The sequence below is a fragment of the Leptopilina heterotoma genome, unplaced genomic scaffold, assembly GCF_015476425.1.
Source record: "Leptopilina heterotoma isolate Lh14 unplaced genomic scaffold, ASM1547642v1 Lhet_340, whole genome shotgun sequence".
Taxonomy (NCBI): Eukaryota; Metazoa; Arthropoda; class Insecta; order Hymenoptera; family Figitidae; genus Leptopilina; species Leptopilina heterotoma.
In genome coordinates, this window is record NW_025111028.1 from 400527 (window position 1) to 414504 (window position 13978).

At 21.9% G+C, this 13978-nt stretch overlaps 1 protein-coding gene across 1 annotated transcript; it reads left to right on the forward strand.

The window, feature by feature from the left end:
• Positions 1 to 8559: 8559 nt before the first annotated feature.
• Positions 8560 to 12458, forward strand: LOC122505109 (ornithine decarboxylase antizyme 1; the record flags this gene model as incomplete). Its single annotated transcript, XM_043616566.1, has 4 exons — positions 8560 to 8691; positions 8904 to 9153; positions 9256 to 9413; positions 10909 to 12458. Coding segments are annotated over 3 exons (498 nt in total), but the record flags the coding sequence as incomplete, so codon positions are not given.
• Positions 12459 to 13978: the final 1520 nt, after the last annotated feature.

Here is a 13978-nt window from a genome sequence, read left to right on the forward strand (position 1 = left end):
AGACTTTACAAACTCTATAACAGGGCATGCGCAAAGATTATGCCATGGACCAAGGGATAAATGCTCCCTCACGAATTCAGTTCTATTTTGGAGTTCTTTCGTAACGGACTTCAGAGTAGTCCCAAAAATAGCCTTAAGAATAACTTCGACTTGTGTAATGTTTGACTTTAATATATAATAAATGTATTGGGTTTACTCGTGAAATGAGTCGGATTAATAATTAATTGATATTAATATTAATTATTAATTGATCTTTCTTATTTTCGAGGTTTTTCCCTCCGTTTTAACGGAAATTAACTTGTTTTATTTTGAATATTTCCGCCTTCCTTTTCAAAGGATTAAACCAAGATTGAACATCGAATCAAATCGCGGATTTTACGCCTGCGCGTAAATAACGTAAATCCGCACGTAACAGCGACCGGAAACTGCTGCCATCTCGTGAATAAAAATCGATTCTTTGATGACATATATATATATTTCAAATATGTGCTCATTCGTGTCAGTTTAGAACTTGCTTTTGATCTTGTTGGTTTATTCTATACCGAAGGTATTACTAAGTAATACATAACTGCTCGCGAAAGCGGATATTTCTTTATCAAAGTGTACAGAAAAGTCGTCAAGATTTTACGAAAGAAGAAGTATGAGTTTTAATTCAAGTCTGTTGTTAAGTAATTGTGAAAATAGTAAAAAGTTTGATATAATGCCGAGTTTAATTTCAAGTAATTGGTAAGTATAATAGATGTCACGAAACATACGCCATTTTTAACTTGAACTTATTTTACACCGCCATCTTGTAAACTGTATACGGATTGGTAAATTTCCATACAAAAACTTGAATCTATTGAGTAATTTTAAAATGTTCGCATACTATCTACTTTAATATTGATATTTTGTTTTTTTTTTCGTTTTAAGAGATTCATAATTAATTTATGCTTATGCGACAAAATTTCCTTCTGGAAACTTCCATAATGATTGCGACTTATTAATCTTCCCTATCGTGTACTAAATATATAAATTAATACTATTAAAATCGATTTAGGAATAATAAGATTTTAAGAAAAGCTTTCTAAATTTAATAGGCTTTGCATTCAGGAGGAAAAATTGAAAAGGTCAAGATTGTTTTCGTTACAAAGTCACATGGTTTTGACACAAGTCTTGTTTTTGATTTTAACAAAGTAAATATGTAATAATTGACTTCTTTGTTTTCTTATTTTTCGAAATGAATAAATTTATTCTTTAACAATAGGTACGTTCGTAGAGACTTGTTTGTAAATACGAACATTGTTTTTAAGGAAAATTATTAATATGCGAAACGGTATAAACGAAACTTTTATTTAAATTTTTAGGTTAACTATTTAGGACATTTTTGTTAAATTTTAGAATATTTGGTTAAATATAAATAATATGATTCGGATTATAACTGTACTTAATTTTCATTAATTTGTAACATTTTTATCTGTTTGATTTTCTTATTTCGATGTCGTTCTTCTTTAGCATTTCCGCTGCGTTATTTAAAGATTCATTAATATCTCGATTTGTAATTGAGAGGAAGTATGAATAACAGATGATTAGTAAAAAATTTTGATCATATCAGTGCAACGGTAGGAGTGTTAAATTACAACTGTATTTTTATACGCGTTTCACGCATAAAAAATTCCTGACATCTAAACTCTCGGTGATAATTACTTTGACCGCTAGCGTATATCAATTCTGAATAATCTCCATAGTAGTAATAATGATAATAATTTTCGGCGCATGTAAACAATAATAATTCGAATACGATTATAGTAGAATAATATTAAACGTACAAGGAAAATGTTTCATAATTTCGAATTTTATTGTCATGAATTGTAAAATTGGTAAAATTAATTGAAAAATTAGAAAAAAATATTTATTACGTCATCTATTTTATTATCTAGGAAAATTTCTTTTTTTTGTGAGTCATTATAACACTTATGGTGAAAGATATATGTTTTACATGATAAGTGAATTTTAATTTTATTGTTTTTAAACGAATCTTCAATTTTTTTTCTTTTATTTTAATTCAAAGTCTATAGACTTTGAATTCAAATAAAAGAAAAAAAAATTGAAATTTTAACATTCAGTAATCAAATTAAATAGTTCTACTTTACAATGAAATCAGAACATCAAAATAATTAACTTTTTTCTTTATCTTCTTGATAAGTGTTTATGTACATATAATGCTAGTAATTTGATCTTATCATTTACTGTTATTTACATTCAAAGGTGAAATATAGGTTTTATCGTAAGAAATGAAAAAAATACGGCTAACAATGTATTTTAGTTTCGAATATAATTGACATTTAGTCACGTAGTTAATTTTTTCGAAAATGAAAGATTTCTTTTTTAATTTCTATTCATTTTATTTCTCTTTTAACGTTCAGTAATTTTAATTCTCCTTTAAAATTAATTTTATTCCTCTTTTAATTTTAATCGATTTTATTAATTTTATTTCTCTTTTAATTTTAATTAATTTGATTTTTCTTTCAATTCTGATTAATTTTTGATTAAATAATTTTATTTCTTCTTTAGTTATTTTTTTCGAGTTTTGAACGAATATTTTTTTCTATCCGAATATTTTCAAAAATTATTAGAATAAAATTAAATAAAATAAATGCAAAGTTTAATAGAAAGGAATTATTTTTGAAATTATAAAAAAAATATATTTTCTACAAAAATTCGAATTTTAACGAGATAAAAAAAAATTTGGCAAAAATCGAATTTATTGGTTATAATTATTATTCTATAATTAAATTACTTTCGTTTGTAAAATAAATTCACGAAATTTAATTATACATTAATTTATTTTAAGACAAGTGAAAGTCTTAAATCATCGTGAAATAATAAATGAGAGCCAAATATTTTGCAATTGTATTATCTACAATTCAATAATTGTTCTTCAAACCATATTATAAAATGACTAAGTGGCGAAAATTTTCTCCAAACGAAAACAGACTTTTGAAAATTTGGCAGAATGCCCATTTGAAATGACGTCTTTAAAATTGTCTAAGTAAAAATCATTCTATGCGCAATTTACAGAGTTTATAAATTAAGAGTGACCAGAAAATTTGGTCAGTTTCATTAAATTTTTAGCTAAGGAAAATTAAAAAAATACGTATTAAAATTTTTGATTTTTCTTTTTTTAAAAAAAAAAACAGTAATTTTTCTCAGATTGTGAATGTACATTTTTACTGAGACTCTCGGAATAATTGCCGCTGTTTCTTTTCCCTTGAGGGCAAAGATAATAATTGAAGTGATTTTCAAGGAACTTGTTACAACTTTTCCTTATTTATCATACAAATAATAAACAAAAATGACTCCTAGGCCGAGGTACTTAGCTGTTTGATAAATATTTGTTTCATTTACTGACGCAAGAGTTTTAGACTATTGATAAGAAATTTACTAAATTTTACGAGTTTCTTCTTTTATATAGTACCTTAATAAATTTACGATGAATTTTTAATCATTTCTGACGTAGAGTGTAAATATTTTAGGAATTATTTTTCTTTAGTTTGGATTTTTTATTTTTGTGTACACTTTTTTATAGTGGAGTTTTTTTCTAAGATAATTAAATTTTAATAGAAAATAATAAAAAAAATATGGAAAATAATTATGTAAAATAAAACAAAATAAACGTATAATAGAATTAAAAACTTTAAATAGTTGAAATTTTGCATAAAATTTTGTGAAAAAGAACTAATTCTTTCAATTCGGATAAAATTAAAAAAAATTAGACTTTTAAGAAATTTAAATGTAAATTTGGAAAATAATTGAATTTTAAAGAATTTTAATAAAAATATGAAAATTAAAATTAAGGAAAATTAGCTTCAAAAAATTATATATTAAATTATTTTCTAAGAAAGTATTTCCCAGAATTTTTTTAATTCGCAATTATTTTCAATTTTATCACTTCAAAAAATTAAATTAAATTATTTTTTAAGAAAGTAATTCTCAGAATTTTTTTAATTCAATTATTTTCAGTTTTATTTTGTACATTTCCAAAAATTCACATATTAACAAAAAAAAATCATAGTTTTTTGAAAAATCTTTAATTTCTTATAATAATTATTAAAATTTTCGAAAAAATACTCATTTTCAAAAGTTTTAATCAAAATTCTTCAAAAAAAATTAAATTTTTTGTTCAAAATTTGGAAAAATCGAGTAGTTTCAATATTTTGTACTAAAAGTTCTCAAAATCTTGATTGTTTTTTAATATTCCTCCAAAATTTTTTTAAAAAAATTAAATTGCTTAAAAAATGTTAATGGAAAATGTTCAAATAAAAATATGAAAATTTATGAAAATTAGCTTCAAAAAATTATATTAACTTAACTTATTTTTTGAGAAAGTAATTCTCGGAGAATTTTTTTAATTAAATTATTTTCCATATTTTCAATTTTATTTTGTATTTTTTAAAAAATTGAAACATTTACATAAAATAAATAACAGTTTTTTGGAAAATTTATAATTTCTTACTATTATTATTAAAGTTTTCGAAAAAATACTCATTTTCACAATTTTTAATCAAAATTCTTTTAAAAATCTACGATTTTTTTAGATTTTTTGTTAAAAATTTGGAAAAATCGTGTATTTTTAATATTTATAACTTAAAGTTCAAAAAAGTTTGATTATTTTTCAATATTCTTCTGAAATTCTTTTCAAAATGAATGAATACTTTTTATTTTTTTAACAAAAAATTAAAATCTTTTGTTAAACACAAAAAATTAAAATTTTTTAATAGTTAAATTTAAATTTAAATTAAAAAATAATTGAAATTTCAAGAAACAAATTTCAAAATAAAAAATGAAATTTATGTGACAACACTGAATGAAATAAACGACTTTTCGTATCTTCAATCACTTGACGCAATTTTTTTTTTGCGCATCAAAGTCGATTCGAGACCTGATTTTACGACACTTCTTTATAATTTAATTTCTTTTGAACTGTTACAACTTTTATGTTTTATATATATGCGCGTAAATTAATGAAAAGTATGTACCATTTTAAAACTGCCTTTTGATATTTAATATAAGTTTCGCTTGTTCAATTATTTTATTTATTTATTATTTTTTTTCTTAAAATGTTTTTAAAGCCTTGACCTCAAAAAATGGATTTACACTTGAACTCTGGTTAAACTCTCTTGGCAGGGAATTCCGAATGTATATTAGACTGGAATATTGTATTATAATTTATTTATAATTCACAAATGATTATTTGAAAGTGTACTGTATAGTCATCAGTTCTTTATCTCACGATTTTATCATTTCTCAGGATTCTTTTAACCTTATAAATGAATTATATTATTTCTTATACATATTAAAAAAAAGAGAGAAAAAAAAACTGCTGGCGTAAAACTATTGATTACGAAGTGTTCAGTTATAGAAGAGAGAAACTACATAACGAAAAGTAAACATAGATAGGTGAAGCCATTAAAAGTCATTTTTCCTTTCATTTGAACTTTGAATTTTGAATAATGATAAACTGCGGTAAAGAGTCCGGCTTTTTGTATAGGTGTTAAAAAAAAAGTTCAAGTTTTGTGAAAATATTTTTGGATTTTGTATAAAATTTATATTTTTTGTATGTATTTTTACACGGGTTTTTCTGCAGATATCAAATTGAGACAAAAAAGGAATCAAAAGTGTTGCGAGGCAACACTTTTGATTCCTTTTTTGTCTCAATTTGATATCTGTAGAAAAACTGTATTTAATGTATTTTTATTTTACATATTTCTTGTATTTTTTTTAATTTTATTTAATTTACCTATTGCATTTCTTTTTTTAAGTAATTTATTGTATTTTTTATTTTCTTTCTTATATTTTATAATTTCGGAAGAATTCAATTATTTTCATAAATAATAAAATTCTTTGGAAGAATTCAGTTATTTTTATAAATAATAGAATTTATTGTAAAAATTCAATTCTTTTCAACAAAATTTTAATAAAACCTTCGAAACAATTCAATTGTTTTTTAAAATAGTAAAATCTTTGCAAAAATCAATAAAATTTCACGAAAGAATTCAATTTTTTTTCTTAATTCGATGTAAAATTTTACAAAAGAATTGAATTATTTTCTAAAATTTTAATAAAAGTTTTCCTAAATATTCAATTATTTCCAATACAATCTTAACTAAATTCCTACAAATAATTTAAATTTTCATCGAAAAAATTATATAAAAATTTTTTATAAAAAGCTTTGCAAGATTTCAATTATTTTCATAAGTAATAAAATTTTACAAAAGATTTCAATTATTTAAAAAAATTCTTCTTAAAAATTCAATTATCAATTTAATTATCACCAAAAAAAATTAAAGTCTTTGGAAGATTTCAAATAATTTCATTAATAATAAAATTTCTCGGAGAATTTCAATTATTATTTTCAAAAATTTGAAACAAATTCTTGTCAAGAATTCAATTTTTTCATAAATAATTTAATTCTTCGCTGGATTTCAATTATATTTAAAAATTTGAAACAAATTCTTGTCAAGAATTCAATTTTTTTCATAAATTGTTCATAAAATTAAATTACTTTCACAATTTTCAATTAAAATAATTAAAAAAACTCCATTATTTAAAAAAAAAAATCAAAGAAATTCTTCAAAAGAATTTAATTAGGATTTTTAAAAATTTTAATAAAATTTTTCTCAAGAAATCAATTATTTTCATAAATAATAAAATTCTGCGAAAGAATTCAATTATTTTCAAATTTTTTGACAAAATTCTTCCCAAGAATTCAATTTTTTTCATAAATAATAAAATTCTTCTTAAGGATTCAATTATTTTTAATACAATATTTTAATAACATTTCATGAAAGAATTCACTTTTTTTTTTAATTCCTTATTAAAAATTTCAATAAAATTCAATTATTTAAAAAAAAATTTTTAAATCCTTGGAAACAATTCAATTATAATTAGAAATAGTAAATTTTTTTGCAAAAATTTAATTACATTCTTAACAATTTTACGAAAGAATTCAATTTTTTTTTTAATTCGTTTTAATGAAAAATTTCATTGAAATTCGATTATTTTCTAAAATTTTAATAAATTCTTCGAAAAAATTCAATTATATTTATAAATAGTAAATTTTTTTTGCAAAACTTCAATTATTTTTAATACAATTTTAATAAAATTTCATAAAAGAATTCAATTTTTTTTTAATTTTTAATAATTTTTTTCGAAAAATTCAATTATTTTATACAATTTTAAATTTTTAATAAATCTTTCGAAACAATTCAATTCTATTTATAAATAGTAAAATTCTTCGCACAAATTCAATAATTTTTAAAAAAATTTCAGCAATGAATTCAATTTTTTTCTTAATTCGTTATAAAATTTTTCAAATGAATTCAATTATTTTCTAAAATTTTAATAAAATTCAATAATTAAATGTTTAATTTCAATTATTAACAAACAAGATTATTTTACAAACTTGAAAGAAATTGTTCATAAAATTCAATTATCTTTAAAATTTTTATTTAAAATTATTAAAGAAACTCCATTATTAAAAAAAAATTCAAAGAAATTCTTCAAAAAGTATTTAATTAGAATTTTCAATAATTTTAACAAAATTCTTTACGAGAATTCAATTATTTTCCTAAATAATAAAATTCTTCGAAAAAATTCAATTATTATCAAATTTTTTTATAATTAATTCTTTGCAACAATTCGATGATTTTCAATACATTAATTTTAAAATTGAAAAAATTTAACAAGAAAAATTATTTAAAAAGTTGAGAAACACATAAGCAAACAACTAACTTCAAACTGCGAACAGATTACCGGAATACAACGTTTAATAGATTTTTGATTTTGTGTAAAATTTACATTTTTTGTACATATTTTTACATAGTTTTTCTGCAGACATCAAATTGAGACAAAAAATGAATTAAAACGTTGCTTCGCAACACTTTTGATTCTTTTTTTGTCTCAATTTGATATCTGCAGAAAAACTGTATTTATTGTGGTTTTTTTTTTGTATTTTTATTTTATTTCTTGAATTTTTTGATTTTATTTAATTTACCAATTGAATTTCTTTTTTTTAAATTAATTTGTTGTATTTTTTCTTTTCTTTTTTATATTTTGTAATTTATTGTATTTATTGTTTTCTTTTTTAAATTTTATTATTTATTGTACTTTTTATTTTATTTTTTGTATTTTATTATTTATTTTCTTTTTATTTATTTTTTTCTTTTTTTTAATTTATTGTATCTTTTATTTTCTTTTTATTTATTTTTTCTTCTCTTTAAATTTATTGTACTTTTTATTTTACTTATTTTATGGTGCTTTTTATTATAGACTTTTTAATTTATTGTAATATTTTTTATTAATTTATTCTATCTTTTATTTTCTTTTTATTTATTTTTGTCTTTTCTTTAATTTATAGTACTTTTTATTTGACTTATTTTATGGTACTTTTTGTTTTCGTTAATTTATTGTATTTTTCTGTTTACTAATTGATTGGAATATTTTTCAGCGAAATGTCTAGCAAATATGTGGAACACAGTCTCGAAGAAGGCTCTAGACAGCAGCCTCATTACTGTATAACGCTGGGTGTGGGGCCTCTGTGGTGGTCCTGATGTGCCCCATGCCGCATTGTCTGTATCAACAGTCAACACAGAGAGCCGCGGCGTGGGGATCAAGCAGAGTCAGCTCTCTGTGAGCTCCCACATTGTGCAAGTAAGAAACAATCAAAATATCTTTCTAAATAATCAAAAATCCCTTTTTTACCCCCAATTACAGGAAAAAAAAATCACTGTCATCCCTGAAATTGCGATTATAAAAGATAAATTGAAGATATTGGATGTTGTAATAAATAAATTGAAGATATTGAAGGTTATATTAAATAAATTGAAGCGATAATAAAAAAAAATGGAATTGTAAATTTTTAGGAGGATGAATTATTAAAAGCATTAAAAGCAAACGAGTCACTGCGCCTGACCTTCGCTCTTCAGCTGACAGAAAGTACTTCAGTGGAATGGGAAACTCTGATCTGGCGGAAATGTCTTTACATTCGTGTGCCGAGCTGTCTTTTACCAGAGGGCTCGAAAGAGGGCTTTGTCTCTCTATTGGAATACGCAGAAGAAACACTCCACTGCACAAGCATCGTAGTATGTCTGCGTAAAGACCGTTCAGATCGAGGTACTTGTCGATTTTCATTCTTCGATTCATTTGATGATGAAACTGAATGTGATGATGAGCATTCGTCTTTATCTTCTAAATCATTTTGTTGTTATCGTTTAGCCATGCTGGTGCGTACCTTCATGTTCTTGGGCTTCTCGGTGCTACCGCCGAATCACGCCTTGGTTCCGCCAGGCAGTGATGCTGGCAATCTCTACATGCTCTATGCCGTTGAGTAGTTATCTCAAGACGGCACCCATCTCTCAAATTTAACGCAATAGGTACCATCTTCATTATTTTTAGACCTTGGTCAAGGCATATACACGATTATTATTATTATTCGTACTTTATTACAAGTTCAACAATTTTTCCCATTTTTTCAAATAAACATTTTCTTTTTATAAATTTTTCAAACATTCTTTCTTCTTAAACAATTTGTTTGTTTTTCTAAAGTTTCGAACGTTCGAATGTGCAGAGACATTTTTATTAGTTCTTTCAATTTAAATTTTATTACCAAATGTTACGCGGTATTCAATTTATTATTATTATGCAGATTAAAAAAACTTTTATTTTCAAAAATCAACTTCAATTTTTCAATAATTTCAGATTTAAAATTTTAATTTAATTTAATTTAATCTAATTTCACTTATTGAATTCAATTTGTAAGAAATTTCACGAAAGAAATTCAATTATTTTTGGGATTTTGTTAAACAATTTTTCGACAGAATTCAATTATTGTCTAAAATTTTAATAAAATTATTCGAAACAATTCAATTATTTTTATAAACAGAAAAAAATTTTCACAAGAATTAAATTATTTTTGTTATAAATAATGAAATTCTTCTCAATAATTCAATTTTGAAAATAATAAAATTCTTCGCAAGAAATCAATTATTTTCATAATTAATAAAATTGTTCAGAGGAAATCAATTATTTTCAATTTAATTCCAATTATATTTTATGATGAGATTCAATTATTTTTATAAACAAAACTTTTCACAAGAATCAAATTATTTTTTTTATAAATAATTAAATTCTTCTCAAAAATTAAATGATTTTCAAAAAATTTAATAAAATTGTTGACAAGAATTGAATTATTTTAATAAATAATAAAATTTTTCAGAGGAATTCAAATATTTTCAATTCAATTTCAATGACATTTTTTTATGAAATTCAATTATTTTAAAAATTTTTTTATAAAATTCCATTAATGAATTCAATTATTTTTTTATAAATAATTCAATTCTTTTTAAAAATTAAATAATTTTCAAGAAATTTAATAAAATTCTTCTCGAGAATTCAATTATTTTCAATAAAATTTTTCAATATTATTTTTATTACAATTTTAAAGAAATTTCTCGAAAGAATTCAAGTTATTTTCAAAACTTTTGATAACAGTTTTCTAAGTAATTTAATTATTTTGAAAATTTTTTGATAAAAATCTTCTCAAGATTGAAAGCATTTAAAAATAAATATTATTAGAAAAGTTAGGAGACAAAAAAATCAAACATCAAGTAACACAAAAAAATATTTCGTGTTCATTTAAACGTTCAAAGCTTTAGGCAAATTTTTCTTCCAAGAAAAGAAAAAAGTAAATAAAAAGAAAATGTCAATTTTTGTTTTGAATGTCCGTACAATATTTTTTCTCAATTCAATGTTCTAAAAATATGGTTTTACCAAGGTCGACAATTTTTATTTTGCCTATATGGACATTTTTTATTTATTTGCAATTTATGATTATTTATCCTCACGTTTATTTTTATTTTATCCTTTCAGGTACCATAAAAACAGTTTTTAGCACGAGACAACAGGAAGATTTTTCAGTTCAACCTTTATAATTTTGTTAAATGCACACCATTCTAACAAATTTATATCCACCAGAAAAGAATTTATTTTCACTTGAAAAGAATTTATTTCCATCAGAAAAACAATTTTTTCCAACAAAAAAATTTTGTTTTCAACGGAAAGAAAATTTTGTTCACCAGAGAAAAATTTATTTTCACCAGAAGAATTTTATTTTTACCAGAAAGAAAAAAATCACACTATCGGAAGAATGATAAATTAAAACAAGAATATGGCGTTAAATTTTAGAGAAAAGTCTCAGCAGATGTAGAAGGCAAGCAGGCAAGGTACTTAGTCGCAGATATGTAGAACATGTACTATCGGGCTTTTGGCGGATATATTAGGCATTCATTCTCTTGAACACAATGTTAAGATTACTCTAACATCTTATAATGCTCACAAAGCTTCTCCCACGTGTTTCTGAGATATTTGGCGATCTCATTGCCGCCTCACAATATCTAGGCAAGGCACTGAATCGTTGAATTATTCAGGAAATTTATTAACGAAAAGTCTCTGTGTTAATTGTGGCAGGTTGGGTTTTAACCACATATCTTATTTTAATCATACATTACGTTTAATAGTTATTAATCTAGTTTATAAGTATACACTGTATTCATAGGTCTAAAGATTCTATACGTTCGATACTTTTTTAAACAAAAAAAAAAAAAAAGAAAAGAAGATAAAATAACCAATATTTTCGGATAATTTTGTTGCAATTTTAAACAACTTTTTTGTCATCTCACATAGTGCAATTTTTGTTTTATTAAAATTAGTTCGAACGGAAGATTCTTAGTATTAATCTTAGTATTCGTTAAATATAGGAAATCTCTTTGCAAAAAAATAGTTTGAATTTTTAAAAACTTATTTTTGACAATTCTATATAATTGTCTATATTTTCAACTTTGTATTTTATTTCTACGTCAAAATAGTGCTACACACAGAATATTGTTATATTAATGCTGCTAGAGATATAATTATTATTGATTAATTCTTTTTTTTTCGTCTAAATAGTTGGTAATTCCCAATCGATTAACAAATGAGGGTTCTTGCTGATAAATGCGCTCTTTTAGTGTTGACTTGATTAACAGGCACCATTAAAATATTTTAAAAAAACAAAAAAAAAATGAAAAACATTTTAAAAAAATGACAAAAAAAATGGGGATATATATTATATGAAAAATATTGTAGCTGGTCAGATGTGTAAGTAGGTGTGCAAATTTTAAATAAACAAAAAAATATCTTATTTGTGTCTATAACGAGAGATAAATTTTTATTGTCTCGATTAATTACAAGAGCAAAAAGAATTATAGATACTTGTGTATGTAAAAGGAAAAAAATTAACAAAAACCTCGAGCAATCTGACCCAACATTTAGCATTATATGAAATATACATATATAAAAAAACACACAATTTAAAATCCGTGTGCTACATTATTCATACACAAAATTGTAATTGCTAAATAAAGGTTCCATAAAATTATAAATTATCCATTTTATTTACCTAGAAAAGCAAATATCAATATAGTCGTCGTATCCCGGTAATCTATTCATTGTTTTATTTGCTCTTTTGTTTCCTAATTTTATTTTTTGGTAATTTCTTTTTTATTTTGAATTTAAATTAATGAAATTCTAATTTAATGCTTTGAAAATTAAAAACTAAAAAATTAATTAATTGTTTAGTATTAAAAATTATAATTTATAATTTATAAATGTAATTTAATATTCTAAAATACAAAAATAGTTTAAAAAAAGTTATTTATAAATTATTGTAGAAAAATTGATTTTTATTGCAACAAAATTCAGTTAATGGTATTTATTTTATAAAAAAATACTGGATTTCATTTATTTTTATTTAGCTTTATTGTATCTGAAATTAAAAGATTAAATTCCACAAATTTAAATATCACTTTTGTTTCAATAAATTTAAATTTTTAATACATAATTCAGATTTACTATTGACTTATTCAGAGAATAAGTTTTGTAAAAATATTCTCACAGGAAAAAAATAAAAATTATATTATTCTCCTTAAGTTTGTGTTAATAAGAGGATTTTTTTCATTTTACAAAGTGATACAATTGTTTCAAAGAATTTTATTAAAAATTTCTGAAAATAATTAAATTCTGTTAATTTAATAAAAAATAAAAAGTTTCATTAAAATTGTACTTAAAATAATTATTGAATTCTTCTAAAGAAATTTATAAAAAATTTTTAAAGCAATTGAATACTATCAAGGAATTTTATTAATATTGTATTGAAAATAATTGAATTCCTCTGAAAAATTTTCTTATTTATAAAATAATTTAATTCGTACCAAGAATTTTATTAAAATTTTAAAAAAATTGAATTTCATGAGAAAATTTTATTGAAATTGTAATTCATACAAATTTGTTATTTACGTATTTTATGAAAATATTAAAAAAAAATTATAAAATTTGTAAAAATACAATGATAATTGTTTCAAATATAAAAATTTTAATTCTTTTGAGAAATTTAATTCAAATTACTCTAAAAATAAGTGAATTCATCTAGAAAATTTTATCAAAATTGTTGACAATAATTAAATTTTATCAAGAAATTTTTAAAAATAGAATTGAATTCTTTCAAAAAATTATAATTTTTAAAAATAATTAAATTATTTAATGGAATTTTTATTATTTATAAAAATAATTGAATTCCTGTCAAAAATTTTAAATTTTATTGAAAACAATTGATTTCCTGCTAAGCACATTATCTATTTATTTATTGGTAATAAAAATATAATAAAATTTCTAAAAATAAAAATTCAATTCTTTCAAAGGTAATTGAAATTCTTTCAAGGAATTTCATTGAAATTGTGCAGAAAATAATTAAGTTCTTCTAGAGAATTTTGTTTAAAAATAATTGAATTTCATCAAAAAATTTTATTGAAAATAATTGAATTTGTGCAAAGAATTTTATTTAAAATTTTAAAAAAATTGAATTTCATGAAAAAATGTTATTGAATTTGAATTGAAAATAATAATT